This window comes from Diplotaxodon limnothrissa, linkage group LG5 (assembly GCF_057381915.1).
Source record: "Diplotaxodon limnothrissa isolate DT_005_m linkage group LG5, D_limnothrissa_male_GT1.1, whole genome shotgun sequence".
NCBI lineage: Eukaryota > Metazoa > Chordata > Actinopteri > Cichliformes > Cichlidae > Diplotaxodon > Diplotaxodon limnothrissa.
Window position 1 is genome coordinate 32,786,176 of NC_140600.1, and position 18,931 is coordinate 32,805,106.

The window sequence follows — 18,931 nt, forward strand, 5'->3', positions numbered from 1 at the left end:
TATCTATTTAAAGTTCAAAATGCCTCACATTGTAGCAGTCAGGTGGGTGAGGCAAGGAAGCCATTAATTTGAGCACCCTCTAATTACAGTGTTCCATCCCTAATGTGTCTGTAACGAGGAAGAGATGGGACAGACTATAATGAATCCTCTCCTCTCACCGTAATGCGCATGGCTCATAGTGACGTGAAGTCTGCCACTGCAGCACTGAGTGGGCAGTCACAATCAAAGGCATGAATAAATCTCTCTTTTGGTAATCTCACCAGGAGGACCAAGTCAGAGATTGTGTGCTTCTCTGCTCCATCGGTGACTGGAGCGGGGCCAGTGCAAGTCAGTTTGAGTGTTGACCGCGCCAAGGTTCCTGGAAGTCTGACCTTTGAGTACATAGAAGACCCCACAGTACAGCGCATTGAGCCCCTGTGGAGCATTACCAGGTAACATAAAAAAATTAAGTACTGAATAAACGCTGTTACTAGCCTAATCATAGGAACGTGTGACAATTAAAAAAGTGCAAATGATCTCATCTTGCAAGTGACAGTTTTCATGTTGCAAAATGTGTTGCAGATGATGCATGTGTGAAAGAGGACTTCATGCACTTCATGTTTAACTGTTTTCTGTCATAAATATCCAATACTTCATTTAGATTAAATCAACACCCACACACAAGTTGTGAATCTATGTGTAAAGTCAGTGGCACAGAAAAACTTGTACTATGTGTGATTCACTTTTCTCAAAAAATGGGTACAATTCCCATAAAGTTTCCTTTTTACGAAGGCTATAATGTTCAGTTTTTATTGATGCTGTCACAGAGGTGTTAATTTAATTATATGGACCGTGGTAACAGTAATAGTTTTGTGCTGGTTAGCCATTTCAAATGTTCTGGCCCCCTCATGCACGTAACCTGAAAGGATAAAAAATAAAAACACTTCTCAACATAAAGAAGTCCAAGACAACAACACAATATTATGAAATACAGATGTTGTTCCAGGACTGCACTGCACAGATAAGCTTCAGTGTTCATTGACTAAAGCCCAATCCCTCTTGGCCCATCACTTGGCCCTAGTCCTCCCATTTCTTTTGGCAATGGAGGAGTAGTGGTCCTTTAGTCCTCTAACCAGGGCGTAGAGGACAATTTAGACAGCTAGAGAACAGCTACCCTTTTAATACCCAAAGAAACAGGGCACCCTACATTATTTGTTAAAACTAATCATTTCTGACCAAAGTAATGTGGCATTGGCTTTCTTTGTCAAGAAGCAGGTAATTTAGGTGTTAAGCTCCATTTACTCCTATATATTGAGAATTATCTCACAAACAACTCCTCCGTGAATTGAAGCCAGTTTCGGTACAATGGGATTAATAATACAGCTCTTCATAGAAAGTCTCTTAGGAAATCTGAGAGTTTGGCAATACTGTCAGGGTTGCAGAGATATTATCAAGTCACTAGCCACAACATTGTTATCTATATAAACAATCATAGTCAAAAAAAAACCCCCAAACAAACCATCTTTGACTCAAATATTCACGATTCTACATGAATGAGTTCTATGCAGTTAATATTACAATAATGAACCTGCTACGTGAACATTTGTATCGCAGTTGAAGGGTGCACTACCTGGACTCTGCTAAATAAAAGATGGCACTTAATTTGAGTTAGGGTGGGATTACTCGGCACTACGTCCCTGCAGATTAGACTTCAGAGAGACACCCTGGCCCTCAGCCTAGTGACAGGAGGAGCTTTGTGGAGCTGCAATCAAGAGCCCTCATCATGAATCTGCATTCCCACTATGAGGCACTACAAGCTTAGGTAGCCTTTGAAGTGTGAGAAGAGAAGGATTGGCACTCTGTCAGGCTGACTTGACCGACCAGTTTTTTTAAGCATTTTTCCACCTCTCCTGTATTTTGACCTCTTTGTCTCACTTTTCCGACTTTCTACTTCCACATTTTTCTAAGCTCGCACTGCAGTTCAGGTTATTCAGAGATTAGAGCGTGTTGTTTATTTTAATCACATCTAGCGCAGATATGTAAACAAGCAGCACCTGTATTCGTGCTATGCCAGTCTCGCAGTTATGGATGAATATAAAATAGCAGCCAGCTGGTTCTCCGTTTGATCTGTCCAATAACAAAGCCTGAGCTACCATCCCAGCTATTCCTCCTCAAGCCTGCATTAATGCAGGTTTTCTGGGAAATGTTTAAAAACACAGATGTCTCTGTGGTTATCATTCTAATTTAAATCATGATGAAAAAGCAGCAGCATTTCAGCAGGTTGCTTTGAGAGCATTGTGCACGTATGTGCTTGTTTGAACAATAAATATGTATTTCTTTCCTCTAAACAGTGGACACACCACTCTGACCGTGACTGGCACCAATCTGGATGTAGTTCAGGAACCACGCGTCAGAGTCAAATATGCTGGGCATGAATCTGTCAATGTGAGTGTAAAAACTGCTGATTTATAGTTATATTTAGTTTTTAAAAAGCATACGTCAATAAATTTACTCTAAATCTGTGATTTGTTATGATTGTATTTAGACAGATTCAGTGCTGTGGTATAATCATTTTTATAATGTGATTGAAGAGGAAGAGGTTTGGGGAGGAAAAAAGAAGTGAGAACAGGTTTACATAAAGGATCATTCCAAAAGAAGATTTAAAAAATTATATGGATGAACAACTCACTTTTGGAGGTGATTTATGGAGCTAATTCTGCTCGCCTGAACTGCTCAGGCAGGTCGCTCAAAGTGATTGATTGTTATAAAGTGTTGGGACCCTGTTGGCAAAAGACCAGGGTCCTTTGGGAGCAAGTTTTCCACTTCTTACTAGTCATGGATTTGCTTTAGGACTGCACCCTGGCAGAAAAGATAACTATTGCAGAGATGCCAGAGAGAGAATGATGGCATTATTTGCTTGCACGAATGTAAGAGAAAACAAGGACCTTCAGTTTTTGTGTTTGATAAATTAGGGTGTTTTTATGTGGAACATGTTGTATGTGAGAAGTTTGCCCAGAGCCAATTAAATGATGTGTTAACGATGCCAGCCCAAATTTTCAGCCAGTCAATTAAAGCTGCATGTTCGACAGTGTTACTGGCAAAGCTGAGATCTGAAGGGATTAAAGTTGAACTTTAACCCGAAACGGCTGCTAGAAAAGGGTCACTGGTGAATTTAATGAGGGCAGCATCTTTATCACACATATCTCGAAAACATAACTGGAATTACTTGAAAATGTTAAGAATCACAAAAGCATTTAATTTACTTCAAATAGCTTTCTGTGCAAAACTAGATCTGACTAAAGCTAACTAGAAACTGGTGTCAAGCTGGTGAAATTTAAAGGGACAGCTCATTTTTAAAGGAGACTTTGAAGAAGTATAGGGGCGAAAAAGCCCACAGAATTTCACTCTCGTAATCGAGTGATTGGCTTAATATGAAACAGATTCTAGTAGATATTATTCTGTTAATATGCAAGTTGAATAGGATTTTAAAGGGTCTAACATCTGGATGTTCGAAATAACAGGATAGTTATTAGTAGTATAACATTTGGGCACGAAGTGAGACATCTGTTCAGATCTATTTAGCAAAAATGGTTCCTACATATATAAAAACTACAAGTGGTGCTTCATTAATTGCTGTACTTAATTTTCCTTTGAGGTTAAATGAATAATTACTGGAAGATATAAAACTTGTATATCATAATACGTACAGTCTGGCTGCTGTAATATTTCACTCACTACATTGTCAGGTTGTGGATAATGTGGTGTAACTTAAAAAACCTGATCTGATTCTTCTCCAGGTGTGCAAAGTTCTGAACACAACCACCATCAGCTGCTTCGCTCCATCTCTGAAGGTGGAGTACACCACAGACCATGAGACAGTGAAACATGTGGATGAGTTTGGATTTGTCTTCAACAATGTCCAAGCTCTGCTCACCTATAACAACACAAGCTTTGTCTACTACCCCAACCCTTACCTGGAGCCCCTCAGCCTTTCGGGTGTTTTGGAGCAGAAACCTGGAGCTCCCATCATACTCAAAGTAAGTTGATGGAGAGCTTCCCAGAAATGAGTCTAGTTTCAGTTCCCATTTCAGAGTAAGGCAAAACCTTAAAAACACTAAGTGGCTTTCATAACAGCATTTGTTTTATCTTCAGTACACATAACCTAATGTAATTCTATCCTTGTGCTCAGTGCTATAAATAGTCTGTTGCTTGATTCAGTGATCAAAAAAATCTTATCCCATTTGATCAGATTTTATTTCTTCCACACACATCAACCCCTCTGTTTCCCCATTAATTTTTATGCCTTTTTAATAAATATTTCAGACCACGGTGGACATAACTGCTGACTTTTTCTGTCTGATGTTCTTCTCCCTGTGAACTCAAATGCTTCCTGTCAAAGAACGGACAACACTTCTTTTGTACTTTTTAAAATAATTTTTTTCTGCCTTACTTTTCTTCCCTTTACTTTCATGTGCCACTGCAAGGAAGTTAAATCTTTAGCTACGTTTGCCAAGAGAGAACAGCATGGCATATTGGTTTGTGTCTTGAAGTAATCTGCCTTTGTTAGCTAAAATAATTTAGCAGCTTTCTTGCAAAAAAAAATAAAAAATAGACTCTGTGGCAGTCCGCAGTGCAGTACAGAAACTGACAGAAAGCCTTCTTCGCAAGACAAAAGCCAAGGCAAAGGGATGTGATCAGTGCTGTTTGTTTTGTCTCTCAGCAAGAATATGCAAAAACTACCCAAGCTGAATTTCATAAAACTTGGTGGAAAGGTGCAGAATGGGGACCAGAAAAACCAATTAACTTTTGGTTCTTTGCAAACTTGCAAAGTAGCGCCTAGGCCCTGGCAGGTGATGTGCTCTGTGAATGCCCTTATAGCTGTTTACACTAACTCCACTGATGCATAAACATTGAATGATGCTAAAGCATACTATTTTTCTGGTGAACAGTTGCTTGTCTGGTCAAATAGTTCATGCACAGAATCATGTTTTTAATTGGATCTCTTAGATCAAACAAATATTGTTTTTTTAAGATTCTCAGTACAGAGTTCAGGTTTAATGTTTGGTCTTAAAATGTGAAATGTGCTTGATATATTTAAATTTTATATTATATGTTGCAGGGACGTAACCTGGTGCCATCTGCATCTGGTGGAGCTAGGCTCAACTACACGGTGCTGATCGGGGATACACCTTGTTCTCTTACTGTGTCGGACACTCAGTTACTCTGTGAGCCACCAAACCTCACCGGGCAACACAAAGTCCTGGTCAGTTTCAACTCTGTGCCTATCCGGCAATTCTCTGTCTGTCTGTCCATCTGTTTCCCTGTCTGCATGAATGTGGGTCACTCTCTGCAGGTCAGTGCTTGTCTGTATTTGTGGGTCATTGACAGGCTTTCACTTAGTTGTTGGCTTTCTGTCATTGTTTGTCACTCATGGTCTAGTAGGTTCCAAAGTAGCGAACATTGCCTTCTACAATTATTGACATGCACTCTTGCAAGTATTGACAGTAGAGCTATTAAAAGAAAAGTAAGTGTGTGTGCCTGGATATTAGTTTATTCAAAGGCAACTATACAGGCAAATCTTTAACATTTGATGTGATCATTTTATTTATTTATTTTTTGGCTTTGCCTTTTTTTGAACATGTTTTAAAGATTTTATTGAAAATCTTTAAATCTTTCAATTTTATCGTGCAATTATTCAGGTTCAAGTCGGCGGACTCCACATCTCTCCAGGAGAGGTTCACATCCGATCCGACAGCCTGCTCACCCTTCCTGCTATCCTCAGTATCACAGCTGGAGGAGGGCTGCTCCTCATCATCGTTGTAATAGTTCTGCTGGCCTACAGGCGGAAGTCACATGAGAATGACCTCACTTTGAAGCGCCTGCAGATGCAGATGGACAATCTGGAATCCAGAGTGGCTCTGGAGTGCAAAGAGGGTCAGTACGAACTAAAAGATAAAAATATCTTAAATCCGCTCAATCATATTCCCAAATTAACATGAAATGTATAATTGCATTATATTCTTTTAAAAGCTTATGTCAGAATTATGTGTACAAAATGATTTACAGTGCTGTGAAAAAGCATTTGCCCGCTTCCTGATTTCTTATTTTATTGCATATTTGTCACACATGTTTCAGATCACATGAGAGCTCAGATAACCTGAGATGTGAAAAACGTAATCCTCCCTCTTTGTTAAATCGTGAATTAGCTGTGATTAACCACATTTTGTGAAAAGCTGACTTCAATTTTACTAGCTACACTCAGCCTTGACAGGACTCTTTCTGACAAATTGAATGTGCTAAAAGATCACAAAAAGAAACACATCATGCCACAATCGAAAGAAAAATGAGAAACAGAGTCACTGACATCAGTCTAAAAAGGGTTACAAAAGCATTTCTAAGGCTTTGGGGCTCAACTGAACCAGAGTGAGAACATGGAAGAGCGCATTGATGACTTGTCCAAGAGGTCACAAAAGAACCCAGACAGCATGTAAAGACCTGCAGGCCTCTCTTGCCTCAGTTGAGGTCATTGATTAATGATTCAAAAATAAGAAAGAGACTGAGCAAAAATGGCATTCATAGGAGACCTCCAAGTTGAAAACCACTGACAACCAAAAAGAACAAAGACATATCTGCCAGAAAACATCCGGATGATCTCCAAAACTTTTAGGAAAATATTCTGTGGATAACTTTTTGCCCTTAAAAATGACTCATTTGAAAACTGCATTTTGTATTAACTCGGATCATCTTAGGCTAACAATAAAGCTTGTCTGATCTGAAACATGTAAATACGACAAATATGCATATAAAACAATATCCCATCTGCCCCCCGTCATATTTCTTTTCAAGATTTTCTTATTTAATCACTAGTGTACATATATTTATATTTATAGATACATATATATTTAGTCATCTTTTCTCTTTTACCACGTCTCTCTAATATTTTGCTCTTTACTATTTTTCTATTTATTTTTTTATTTTATTATATTTTATTATATTTTCTTCTACTGTACCATGCTGCTGAGTGACTGCTGCTTGTCAAACACATTTCATTGCAATGTTGACCCTGTGCTAACTTGCATATGACAAATAAAACTGAAAACTGAAACCTGAAAACCCCAAAAAACTAGGCATATGCTTTTTCACAGCACTATATAAGGTGGCTTAATTAAAAGATGAGCAAAATTATAGTTAATATTCAAGCTATAGATATCAAATTTCAAAGATGCAAATGTAAAAGTTTTTTATTTGGAATTACTGTCTTACACTACTAAAATGTTGGGCAAAACATTTTATACATGTGTCATGTGCAGCCTTTGCAGAACTACAGACTGACATCAATGAATTAACCAGTGATCTGGACAGAGCCGGCATTCCCTACTTGGATTATCGCACTTATGCCATGAGAGTTCTCTTCCCCGGTATAGATGATCATCCTGTCCTCAGAGAACTGGAGGTGAGGAACCTTTGAAGAAGAGGCTGCAACACTTGAATGCAGTGTCAACCATTTTTCTGACGTCTTGACCTTAAAGCTTCAGTATACTCCAAAAATAATTGCTACTGGCTTTTTGGCCAAAGCTGTCAAACTGTCTGTGAGAATATTCACATCAGTTTGAGGTCAAAAAGTTTTGGGCCGCTGCCCATAAAAAGCAAAAGAATATACCTGATTAAAATTTGACTGCACTCTATTTCAAGGTCACTTCCAGTGCTCCTGCTGTTTTCACATCCCTGACCGGTAGGGCTGTTCAGACCACTTGAACTTGCACATTTGTAATGCCTGCTGAATCTGCTCCACTGTGTCAAAACACCAACCATGCAACTTGATTTCCATTTTCGGGAAGAGAATGGGAAGCAGTTTGAGTGGAGACTGTGGCTTTACAATTGACTGGTGCCACTCCTAACCTGGGGCGCCTTCTTCTAGCTTGGGCACTGTGGAGACCAAACTCACCACCAGTAATTATCCTTGACATAAAGGTTGAGTCAGTTTTGCAGAGAAGTAGATTTTTGCTTTCGAGTTCGAGGTCCCTGCACATAAGTGGACAGAAAGGGACTTCAAGGAGGAAATCTACTGTAAAACAGCTGCAAAGCTGTCAATGGTGCAGACCTTCACAAGAAGTGTCCTTATAGCCAAATTTTATTAATGTTTTTAATTTGAGTTTTTGACTGCAGCTCATACTGGGAATTTTTTGCTTCCATTAATCTCTGAGCCTTCTACTGGGTTTGAAGTCATTTCTGTTTCTTAAAATGTATTTGAAAGAAGTGTTTTCATTATTGTCTCAAAGGATAGGCAAATTATTTAATTTTTGAGGCATTCTCTATTCAGTTTTTAAGAAAATCTGGAGAAAAAAAAGTATTTGGCTTTTAATTTTTTTGTGTAAAAAAAAGAAGAAGAAGAAGAAGCTTGGAATGTAAAGGTCAAGGCTGATGTTACCAATTAAAGATAGTTTAATCAAGATATTATTAGGGTACAAATTATAGCACTTCTTAAGAACCAATTAACTCTTTAGAAATCCTCTGATTGCACTTGACACATAACAAAGGTTCTTTATTTAGTGCAAAAAAGGTTTTTATTATTTTTTATATATTCCTTTAAATCTACACTTTTAAGGGTGGGGCAGTTCTCTACGCATTTGCATAACCTTCACTCACTTCTAGGCAAAGGCTTTAGCAACACCAGTAATTCTGGTTTGTACCGACCCTTTGAAGGGGAGAATTTCTACTCTGGTCTGTATTTCTGTTATAACTCATCCATGAGTGTGTACCATCTAATGAGCGCACTCACCTTTCTGTGTGTGCAAAAATGCATGATGCGTGCAGGTGCCAGGGAGCGGACAGGCGAATGTGGAGAAAGCCTTGAAGCAATTTGCTCAGCTGGTGAATAATAAGGTTTTCCTGCTGACATTCATACGCACACTGGAGCTGCAGCGCTCCTTCTCCATGCGTGACCGCGGCTACGTTGCCTCGCTCATCATGACCGCTCTGCAGGGACGGCTGGAGTACGCCACAGACATCCTGAAACATCTGCTCTCAGATCTTATAGAACGCAATCTGGAGAGCAAGAACCACCCCAAACTACTCCTCCGCAGGTAAGCAGAATCATTCACAGTGCTAAAACCCAATTAACAAAAAGCTGTGTAACATACCGAGTTATTTTTTGTCAGCTGAAAACTTTCATTTCCAGTTCTTTGGTAAAATGTAAGACGCATAAATTTAAGGTAAAACTGCAGGACAGAACAGAACATGAATTCATTTATTTAAATTGATATCAGAGAGAGTGGTCCTACTGAGCCACAGTCCTGTGGCTTTTGTGGACAAAGCAGAATTTAGATCTCTAATCAGATCTCAGCTGTGCTTGCAGAAAAGAAGAAATCAGTTGTTCTCCAAAATGTTTAAAGAAAGTCCCTAAAAGCTAGACATGCAAGAAAGTCAGAAATTTGAAAAGCCCATTAAATTTCGGTTGGGAGGTCATGTCGGGTACATCATTCAGTTTCGCAACACTGGACTCCCTTTTTTCTCTGTGGTGAGAGGATTAAAACTAGAGATTTTTTCAGTCACAAACCCGACCAATTCTGATCAATGCTGCTTATCTTTTGGCATAGATAATTCCTTTGTGCATTGTTCTTTCCGGCCCAGTTGCTGCACTTCTGATGGTTGAATAACTAGGCCAGTAACGGGAAGCCCACCTTTGTACAGCTTTGTTTTGTGCAGCAGTGTGAAACATCCGCTATGAGTCTGAGAAACAGGATGCCTGAGCAGACAGGTGAAAGACAGGAGTGTTAAAAGTGATAGAGAGTGGGAGGGACTGGCAGAGGAGGAGAACCTAATGGGGAAGAGTGAGTGCAGCGGCAGCAGAGTTGTTGTCAGTCTGACTTATCTTCTGTGTGCCACTCATGAAACATTCAGCTGTAGCTCACATTTCTTTCCCCATCACCTCTCCTCTTCCTCCCTTCTCTCGCCTCTCTCCCTTTTTCCTCCACCTCTGGTTATCTGCCGATTGTTTTCCCAGTGCTGAGACCGGCCTACTGAATGTTTCATGAGGTCTTAAAAAAAGGGGTGGGGGGTGGGGGGGTTGCTCTCACAATCTGACGCACACTCATTAAATATAAGGATGAGTTCACATGGGAGCTAGTACAACAAGAACTTGTTAGCCCAAACATGCAGCTCTTGCGGAAGCACTCTAAAGTTTAATGGGACGCCGTCAACAGTTGATTCAGTGCAGGTTAAGATTGAAATCTGGGTAAGAACAAAAGAAAAGTGCGACAGGTTTAGGACACGGAATTTGTAGCTAAAATGCTGTAGGCCTTGGATCGGATTTAAAAATTGCCACAGAAATATTTTTTTTTACATATTTAGTTAGAATATATGACAGTAAATCATAAATTTTTTACCCATGTGCACTCTTATAAAGTAGCTAAGTGCAGACACTGCAAGGAAGAAACAGAGTGACTCAAAGTGGCCTTCAAACCTGTCTCTAAGCAATTATGTCATGACCCAAAAATGCTGGGCACTAGCAGCACTTAACCCAAAGTCTGCTGGAGTCCTTCGAGATCAAGCGGCTATATCATCAGAACTCTCCTTGTTAAATTTTTCTTTGGTTTCAACAATGCCAGGCTCGTCTACGTCTTAAATTATAAAGAATACTCAGACCACTCCAGCTCTCAGAGGGGTGCCTTTGCTAATAAATGAGTACACTCTCTCTTTGTCTTACAGAACAGAGTCAGTGGCAGAGAAGATGCTGACAAACTGGTTTGCTTTCTTGCTCCACAAATTTCTCAAGGTAAAACGAAATCCTTCTCACATCTCACTGCTAAGATGGTGAGAGCTACTATGGTTTCGCTTAAAGTTATTTGCATTGATTCTGAAATAGACTGCTGTGCATGTTTGTGTTGCGGCTGTGATTTTAAATGCCTAATATCGATGTGTTCTAACAACACCCTGGAAGGATAATGGTTACCTGCGAGGTCAAACATGTCTCCAGCTTTGTATAAAAGCTCAATTTTATTATGTTTGATGTGTCATGCTCCAGTTACTCAGTCTCATCACCTCTGCTGATGAATACTGATTTCCATCCTTCCCTTCACTACTTTTTTTATGTCTTCTTTTCCTTTCTCCCACCTTTCAACCTAATCCCTGGGTTCTTTTCCAAAACAAAGGAGTGTGCTGGCGAGCCTCTCTTCATGCTGTTCTGTGCCATCAAACAGCAAATGGAGAAAGGACCCATAGACTCCATCACAGGAGAGGCACGCTATTCCCTGAGTGAAGACAAACTCATCCGCCAGCAGATTGAATACAAGACGCTGGTGAGTCACAAAGACATGGATAGAGAGAGAGAAACAAAAAACTCTCTACCTTTTGTCTGCTTTAATTTTTGCACATCTCTTGGCAAAGTGCCTTGACAGATCCCCAGAAATGTTGAATATGCCAAGGCTGTGGTTATAATTTGATGATTGCTTTGAATGTTTGCATACCTTTGATAAAATGAAATAAACATTCTTGCATAGCCAGATGCCCATTTCGTTAAGCTTAAAATTCGACAAAACATTTTCGAAATTCCATTTTTAAAGCGGTTCACACACTTGCCTCAAAACCCCATACAACAAATATCCTTTTTAATCAAATACTGTTTCCACTGGACATCGTTCACCCAAATTAGTGAAAAAAAAGTATTATATTAGCTACCTTTACAATTACAAATATTAGACTGAGTCTATATAAGCTTAACCGTCATGTGCTAAACCAGTACATTCACGAGGTAAGACTACCTGGATAATGCAACATGTCTCTTTCTTTTACATTTCTTTTGAAATGAAGCCAGCTGGGTTCCTCCAGCGCCCCATCAGAATAGGTTCCCCCTCAGGCTTTAGCTGCATGGCAGAGCCAGCCAGCGACAGAATGACACCTCTCTGATCGCCATGTCGGAGATTCTGAGAGTCTGTGTCTCATTACTTGTTTAATGCCCCTGCCAGAGCTGCACAAGCACATCCTGGAGGTGTGAAATTACATTTCTGGCCAAGATGCTCTCCACCAGGACAGTTTGGTGAAGAGCAGGTAATGAAAGGACTTCCGTATCAATCAACACATTTCTCTCTGCCTCCTTCCTTTTCTTCCCCCTTCTCTCTATCCTGGATCTCCAGACGCTGAGCTGTGTGAACCCCGACAATGAGAACAGCCCAGAAATCCCTGTCAAGGTGCTCAACTGTGACACCATTACCCAGGTAAAGGAGAAGATCCTGGATGCAGTGTACAAGAACATGCCGTACTCACAGCGGCCACGGGCTACAGACATGGATCTAGGTGAGGCTGCACAGAGTGCAATCCCATTGTGAAGGAATAATTTCAGTACAGTAATTGTGTGGGGCAAAACTAAGATTGCACTATTTCTGTGGCACATCACATGTGGAATAATGACAGCTGGGGAAAACAGAGCAGAAATCGAGCGTGCCAAATGACAATATACCAAATACCAAATATGACATCTAGAAAGGGCTCCACATCAGTTTCGTCAAGACTCCCCCCCCACCCCCCCTTACCTGTTTACAGCCCTAATCAGAACAACACTCTAACACTGACGTTAAACCGTTCTGACAGTGCACCTACACCTAGGCTTACGCCCACAACATGTCATCCAATACCGAATGACTCGGCACAAATCCAACTGACATGCACCTTCAAAGGCAGTAAATAAGATAACTTGTAGGTAGTGGCTGATCGTGCTTTGGGCTTGTAGTGTTATACCCTAAGGGGCTTTTCCAGGCTAGGGATTTGGAGAGGATCAGTTTCTCTTTGTTGCTTTGGGCAGCTTAAAGCTCTGTGAAGACACTGTCATTTTTATTTTGTTCACAGAATCACAATCACTTTAATTGTCAAGTAGAAATGCACAGGAAGCTGTCTTGGTGACACTTTGGTTGCTACACTTGACAACTTGCAGAGTTTCAAAGAATAAAATATAGTGCGAAAGGATAACATGACCTCAACTGCAGCGCCAAGGGGCAGACAAATGATCGACATTTGACAATATGTAACTGTCAAAAACTTGGGATACCAACATTCCTCAAAGTTCCATATGTCACACATTTATTATTGATTGTATTTTCCTACAGAGTGGCGGCAGGGCAGAACAGCTCGTGTGGTTCTGCAGGATGAGGACATCACAACAAAGATAGAGAGCGACTGGAAGAGACTCAACACCCTCATGCACTACCAGGTCTGTTAATAACAATCATACCACGACTACAAGTAAAAACTGATTTTTGAGTTTATGAATAATTCAGTTATTTGCGCCCATTACAGTGTCTTATAATCAAGGTGATATGCTAAAACTTGCTTGTTTCTCCGACCAACGGTAGAGTATATAAAACGGATTCCAATCAGATAACCCACATCTGAAATGAATGACTTATTACAACAGCAGAATATAGTTAGACTTTGGCGTTCAGACTCCACTCTCCAAAGTTAAGTGATGTGTAAATATATGGATTGGTAAAGGGGAAGAGGGTCAGCAATTTAGCACAGAGATAGATGGGAATTTTTGCAGCTTAAGCAGACCACCAAAGTGGGAGGCAGCTTGGTTTATAATACAGAGTGAGGCATGTGTATGTCCTAGTGTTCCCCAAAGCATACAAGCCTGGGACAGGGAGAGAAGCAGTAAGAAAACATAAAAAAGCATCAATGCATATCATGTCAACATATATTACAATGATTTTGGCAAATGCTGCATGAATAGAAGGATGTGGGGTGGGGGTGGGTTGTAAAGCAGCTTACAGAAGGATAGCAACAAAAAAAATCCTACCTTATAAAATAATGGATGAGTAGCCGGGTATCATTCGAGCAATCAGCTGGTGTCGGCTGTCACTGAGATCAACTGTTATCAGCTTATTTGCTGGGATATTGGGTTTGGAGATTGACTTTATATCCAGCCTGAACCAATACTAAGTGCAATAAAAGCAAAAGCAAAAAAAACCCCTCACATGTGAAAAAAGACGGCGGAAATGTTTGACATTTTAGTGACTCAAACATTTTTAAAATTAACGTCTGTCGACTGACGCTTTACTTCAGCTCTAATTACCTCAAAGCTTGTAAAAAACGATTGCAATTTTATACCTGGAAAGTCTGAATTTTTCAGACGGATTACTCAGTTGCTCACTAGATATTGTTGATGAAGGGCAAAGTATTACTCATTTACATTCATCTCACTCACCTCATCACTGCCTACATTTTTTTCCAACCTCGTGGTCACAAACACACTTAGTCAACCAAACATGCACTTGTGTGCCCGTCTCTTTACAACACTTTTTTTTCCTTCCCAGCTCATAAATGCGACTACACAGGTCACTAACCTCAGATGAGTCATCCTGTTCCTTTGTCAGTCAAATGTTCATCTACACTGTCAGCTTTGGGCCAACTGTACCATGCACAGAGAACCAGTAAAGACAAAGAAAAGCCACATTTTCTGCACTAAAAGTATGTTTTGAGAGGAGAGAATGCATTCTGTCTTATCTCTAGAGGAGATAAACAATTTAGCTCTTTCATTTTTAATCTTTCGACTAGCTAGGAAATGCATGTTTTGTCGCTAAGCTGAATTTGGTATTCGCTATAATGCAGCTTTTGCAGAATAGTGCAAAGCTAAGTCTGAATGTGGAATTTCTCTCATACTGCGGATAACCGGTCTTCATCATAGCTCATAGAGCAGAGCTACAATATTCAGCATTTCCCCAGTGCTGTTCCACAGACAGGATCTAGGACCGACACTAGAAAAAAGTGCCTGTATTGTTATGTGAAAACATTTAGCAGTCTATTACATAAATATTTCACTTTACTTACATGCTGCAAAAGATTAAGCTAAGTTACCATGAGCATCACTGGAGGGCAATGTTGAGTTAAGTATTGATGTGAGAGTTTAGAAAAAACCTTTCATGCATTTAGTTATGATCATCACCTACTTAAATAAGAAAGGACCTGAACTCAACTACAAATACAGAAAGGGCTGCAAATACTACACCTCCAAATATATGATATAGAAAGGCACAGTGTAGCAACGGTAAAAGGGTTTCCTGGGGCTGCAGAAACATCATGGTTGGAATTACTTTGGTTTACAACACAATGCATGTCTTTGCTGAATCCATCAATTTTTTAGTTTGGTCATTGTTTGGGCTACTTGCAGAGTATTTCTTTATTTGGGTGTTTGTAGCATCTGCAGTGTGTTGAGTTCTCCTGCAATTTATATTTGGTACAGTAATATAAAGCTGTTCCAGTAGATGCTGTGCTGCCTTTTATTTTCATCTATCTGATGATAGTGGATTTTTACAGGAGACTGCAGTTGAACTAAAAGCCTGTCTTTTATAAATTTACAAAGCCCACAGAGGACATTCAAAACCTTTCCGTCATAATTCTGAAAATCCTTGGCTCTTGGTTTGAAGCTCAAAAAATATTTGGAATTCCTGCCATGATTACTTTTGACCAACAGCTGCTAGCAAAAAATTCACAAGGCTCTACCTTTGTTTTTCAGGTATCTGATCGCTGTGTGGTGGCCTTGGTGCCCAAACAGATGTCCTCTTTCAACATTCCTTCTTCAGCCAGCTTCCCACGCAGTATCAGCAGATATGGTTAGTACTGCTTAGGAAATTCAAATACTTAATATTCATCCACCTCACAGTAGTGATGCACCATCTGTTTCTGTCACTTATCAATCTGCTGTAAAGCACATTAGTTGACACTGTTAGAAGGCATGTTAAATAAAGGAAGCATGATAGTCTAGAAAAAATATTCAAGAAATATTCTGCATTTACAAAAGCAAATCAAGTATGTTGTTTATTAGGTTTTATATATAAGCTGACATGGAACTGTCTTTTCACTTCACGTTTCTATACAGTAGGTATAACACAAGCTGACCTGATCTTAACGTCAATAAAATCATGCACTTTACATAAATGTTTGTCGTTGGGTTTAATATATTCCTTTTAAAAACACAAGAACTTCAAGCGATGCCACGCTGTAAGTCGAAAAGCTGAAAACACAAAACACTTAGTGGCAGAAAGCGAGAACCATAGAAACCATCTCTTTAATGAATGAGTGTATGTCTGCATCATTACTATGATGACCGATGAAATAATGACAGCACCTGATTATACAGTCAAAACACACACAGCCCACCTGCTCACTTCCAGATTACAACGAAGACTGTCAACCACTTATTTAGACCTGAGAAATCAATGTGACGTTCTCTTTGTTTGTGCTCCAGTCTAATAGAGTGATTATCAGATATATAATGTACATTTACAAACTGAAATATTTTAGGAATTGTGCATTTTTCTTTATCATCTATTCTTTAACCATCTAGGTGTGGATGTATCGTTCCGTTCCACCCCCACCAGCCCTGACAGCCCCCACTCCCGTGTGCCTATGCTGACCCCCGACCTGGAGAGTGGTGTCAAAGTTTGGCACTTAGTCAAGAACCATGACCACGGGGACCAGAAAGAGGGCGAGCGAGGCAGCAAGATGGTGTCTGAGATTTACCTGACACGGCTACTAGCAACAAAGGTACCACATAACACATGCTGCAAACTGTGGTAACGGTGAATAGAAAAAAACAAACATGGAGAAAACATTTGTACTCGGAGGCCTTTATTTGGTGATTTTGAAGTTTTCATGACCACTCAAAGTCCTTTGCACCACAGGAAAAGTGACACATCCATTCCTAGAGAAATTAACTAATTAACTTAATGTAGATGTCTGTGGTAGGAAACGTCATCATTTGTAAAAACAACAAACAAAATATTCACAAAAAACAGAGCAAATCTCCATTCTGTTACTTTTCAGGGAACGCTGCAGAAGTTTGTGGACGATTTATTTGAGACCCTGTTCAGCACTGTGTGTCGAGGCACTGCTCTGCCTCTCGCAATTAAATACATGTTTGACTTCCTGGATGAGCAGGCTGACAGACATGGCATCCATGACATGGACGTCCGCCACACATGGAAGAGCAACTGGTGAGAAAGATTTTTGATTTCTCATAGTGCTGTTGTCTACTTACAGCCTAAGAAAAGAAACTTTTCAGCAGCACTTTTAGCTTGTTACAGAAATAGCTTTCTGTAACAATCGTAATATATTTTCATGTTCTAGCCACAGTCTTACACAACTGTTAAGATTATCTTATCAAATATTTTTTTTCTGTTTTGTTTTTTAGAATTGTATAGTATTGTTTTGATTGTATAGTAGAGTATAGAGTTGTTAAATTTTGTAGGTCATCTGGTTTTATCTTGTATGGGTCAATGGCTCTCAAGGAAGCAACTCCTATTTCTGGGAACAATCTGTAATTCCAAATTATCTTTCAGTAGTCTTCTAATCTCCATGTTTTGAAAAGAAAAAGTCACTAAAAGGATGATTAAAAGGACATTTCATGATTTCCTTTTGCAAAATAGCCTTGCACAGCCTAAAATATATATATTTTTACGTTTCTGTATAGCCGCTATTCTCAATAGCCGCTCTCATTCACTTTCCTCCATTAATTTGACAGCATCTGAATGGGGCGGCTGCAACGCTAAATTAGTACCCAGGTCACTTTTCAGTAAAAGCTGTGATGACAGGCTTTCTAGGTGTGAGCTAGTAATATTTACTCTTAATCACTTTTAACAGAAGACCAGTCTGAATGCATGCAGTCACATTAATGGATAAGCACACGGAGCTTTAAGAAGCACTTGCTTTTTCTCCATTCTGTGTGGCTACCATTGGTATGTCTGAATGAAGCCATTAGGAACGTAAAAGTGACATACTTCTGGATGACAAAATGCAGTCACTTTAACAGATTAATGAAGCCAGCAGTGTTATCAGTTTTCTCTGAAAAGTGCTCATTTGATTCTCCCCCCCCCCCAGCCTTCCCCTCCGCTTCTGGGTAAATGTGATCAAGAATCCCCAGTTTGTGTTTGACATCCATAAAAGTAGCATCACAGACGCCTGTTTGTCTGTGGTGGCCCAAACCTTCATGGACTCTTGCTCAACATCCGAACATCGTCTGGGAAAAGACTCTCCCTCCACCAAACTACTCTACGCCAAGGACATACCACATTACAAAAGCTGGGTAGAAAGGTGTGTATGTGCAGGCTTTTTTATAATTATGTTAAAATTATGTTTTGTATACGGTAGATAAGTATATTTATAGGCAGCTTTTAGGCCTAAATGTTTTCAGGTAAAATGCTGCATATTATAAACTGGAATTTATCAGTGTGAATTTTAAAAAGTAAATAAGATATGGAAGAAACACCCTTCAACCATGTTAAGAATGTTGACATTGCATTCTTTGTCCACTTGTCGGCCACTCTAAAACTGTGATGTATTGGAATATTGGATTTTTAAATCATCAATATCTTTATCACTATCCTGTATTGATCAGGCGCTAACTTGGGAGCATTGACAGACATCCAGCTCCTCACCAGAACGTTGGTTGCCATTGGTTTCATCAGCAATACTATGTTTTGTCAGAACCACCACATTTATTAATTTACTCTCACATACACAGAGCGCCTTTCATGACTCTGTAAGTTTTATCACACCACAGTTCCATATCTTTTACACCTTTGCCATATAAAGCAATAGTGTTGCAACCTTTGTTAATGCAACTCTAGGGACCCATTAGAAAGTCTAGCTAGATCTTCAATGGTGCCTTTACGAGCATGACAAAAAATCCGTCTTTAAATGAAATAATTGTTCTTTAAGTAATAATAATAATCTCACTCATTTGTTAATTATCATATTAGTAAAAGATCAAGGTCAGGTCTTCATCATTCGCCAACATTTTTTAATTCAGTAGTTGCAATAAAAATATGTAGAAACAATGAAATGAGTTGTGCACTGCATGTAAAATTAAACTTCTTCGATGCATGCAGCAAGGCAGGGCATTCTTTATATACACATGCGATTGCTCAGAGTTATGAGTCCAGATGGGTTTTTGTTGAAACCTTTA

The 18,931-nt window shown here is 39.6% G+C and overlaps 1 protein-coding gene across 1 annotated transcript in view; it reads left to right on the forward strand.

Moving 5' to 3' along the window:
* The window catches only part of LOC146632665 (plexin-A2-like), a 71,745-nt gene that overhangs the window by 51,332 nt on the left and 1,482 nt on the right, over positions 1-18,931 (forward strand). Inside the window, exons 15-29 of the mRNA XM_085354581.1 lie at positions 264-431; positions 2,331-2,424; positions 3,777-4,016; positions 5,099-5,242; positions 5,679-5,913; positions 7,290-7,432; positions 8,794-9,062; positions 10,687-10,753; positions 11,130-11,276; positions 12,111-12,270; positions 13,077-13,180; positions 15,482-15,578; positions 16,313-16,512; positions 16,792-16,961; positions 17,845-18,057. Of these exons, the coding sequence (XP_085210707.1) occupies positions 264-431; positions 2,331-2,424; positions 3,777-4,016; positions 5,099-5,242; positions 5,679-5,913; positions 7,290-7,432; positions 8,794-9,062; positions 10,687-10,753; positions 11,130-11,276; positions 12,111-12,270; positions 13,077-13,180; positions 15,482-15,578; positions 16,313-16,512; positions 16,792-16,961; positions 17,845-18,057 (2,451 nt within the window). The remainder of the gene's footprint in view (positions 1-263; positions 432-2,330; positions 2,425-3,776; positions 4,017-5,098; positions 5,243-5,678; positions 5,914-7,289; positions 7,433-8,793; positions 9,063-10,686; positions 10,754-11,129; positions 11,277-12,110; positions 12,271-13,076; positions 13,181-15,481; positions 15,579-16,312; positions 16,513-16,791; positions 16,962-17,844; positions 18,058-18,931) is intronic.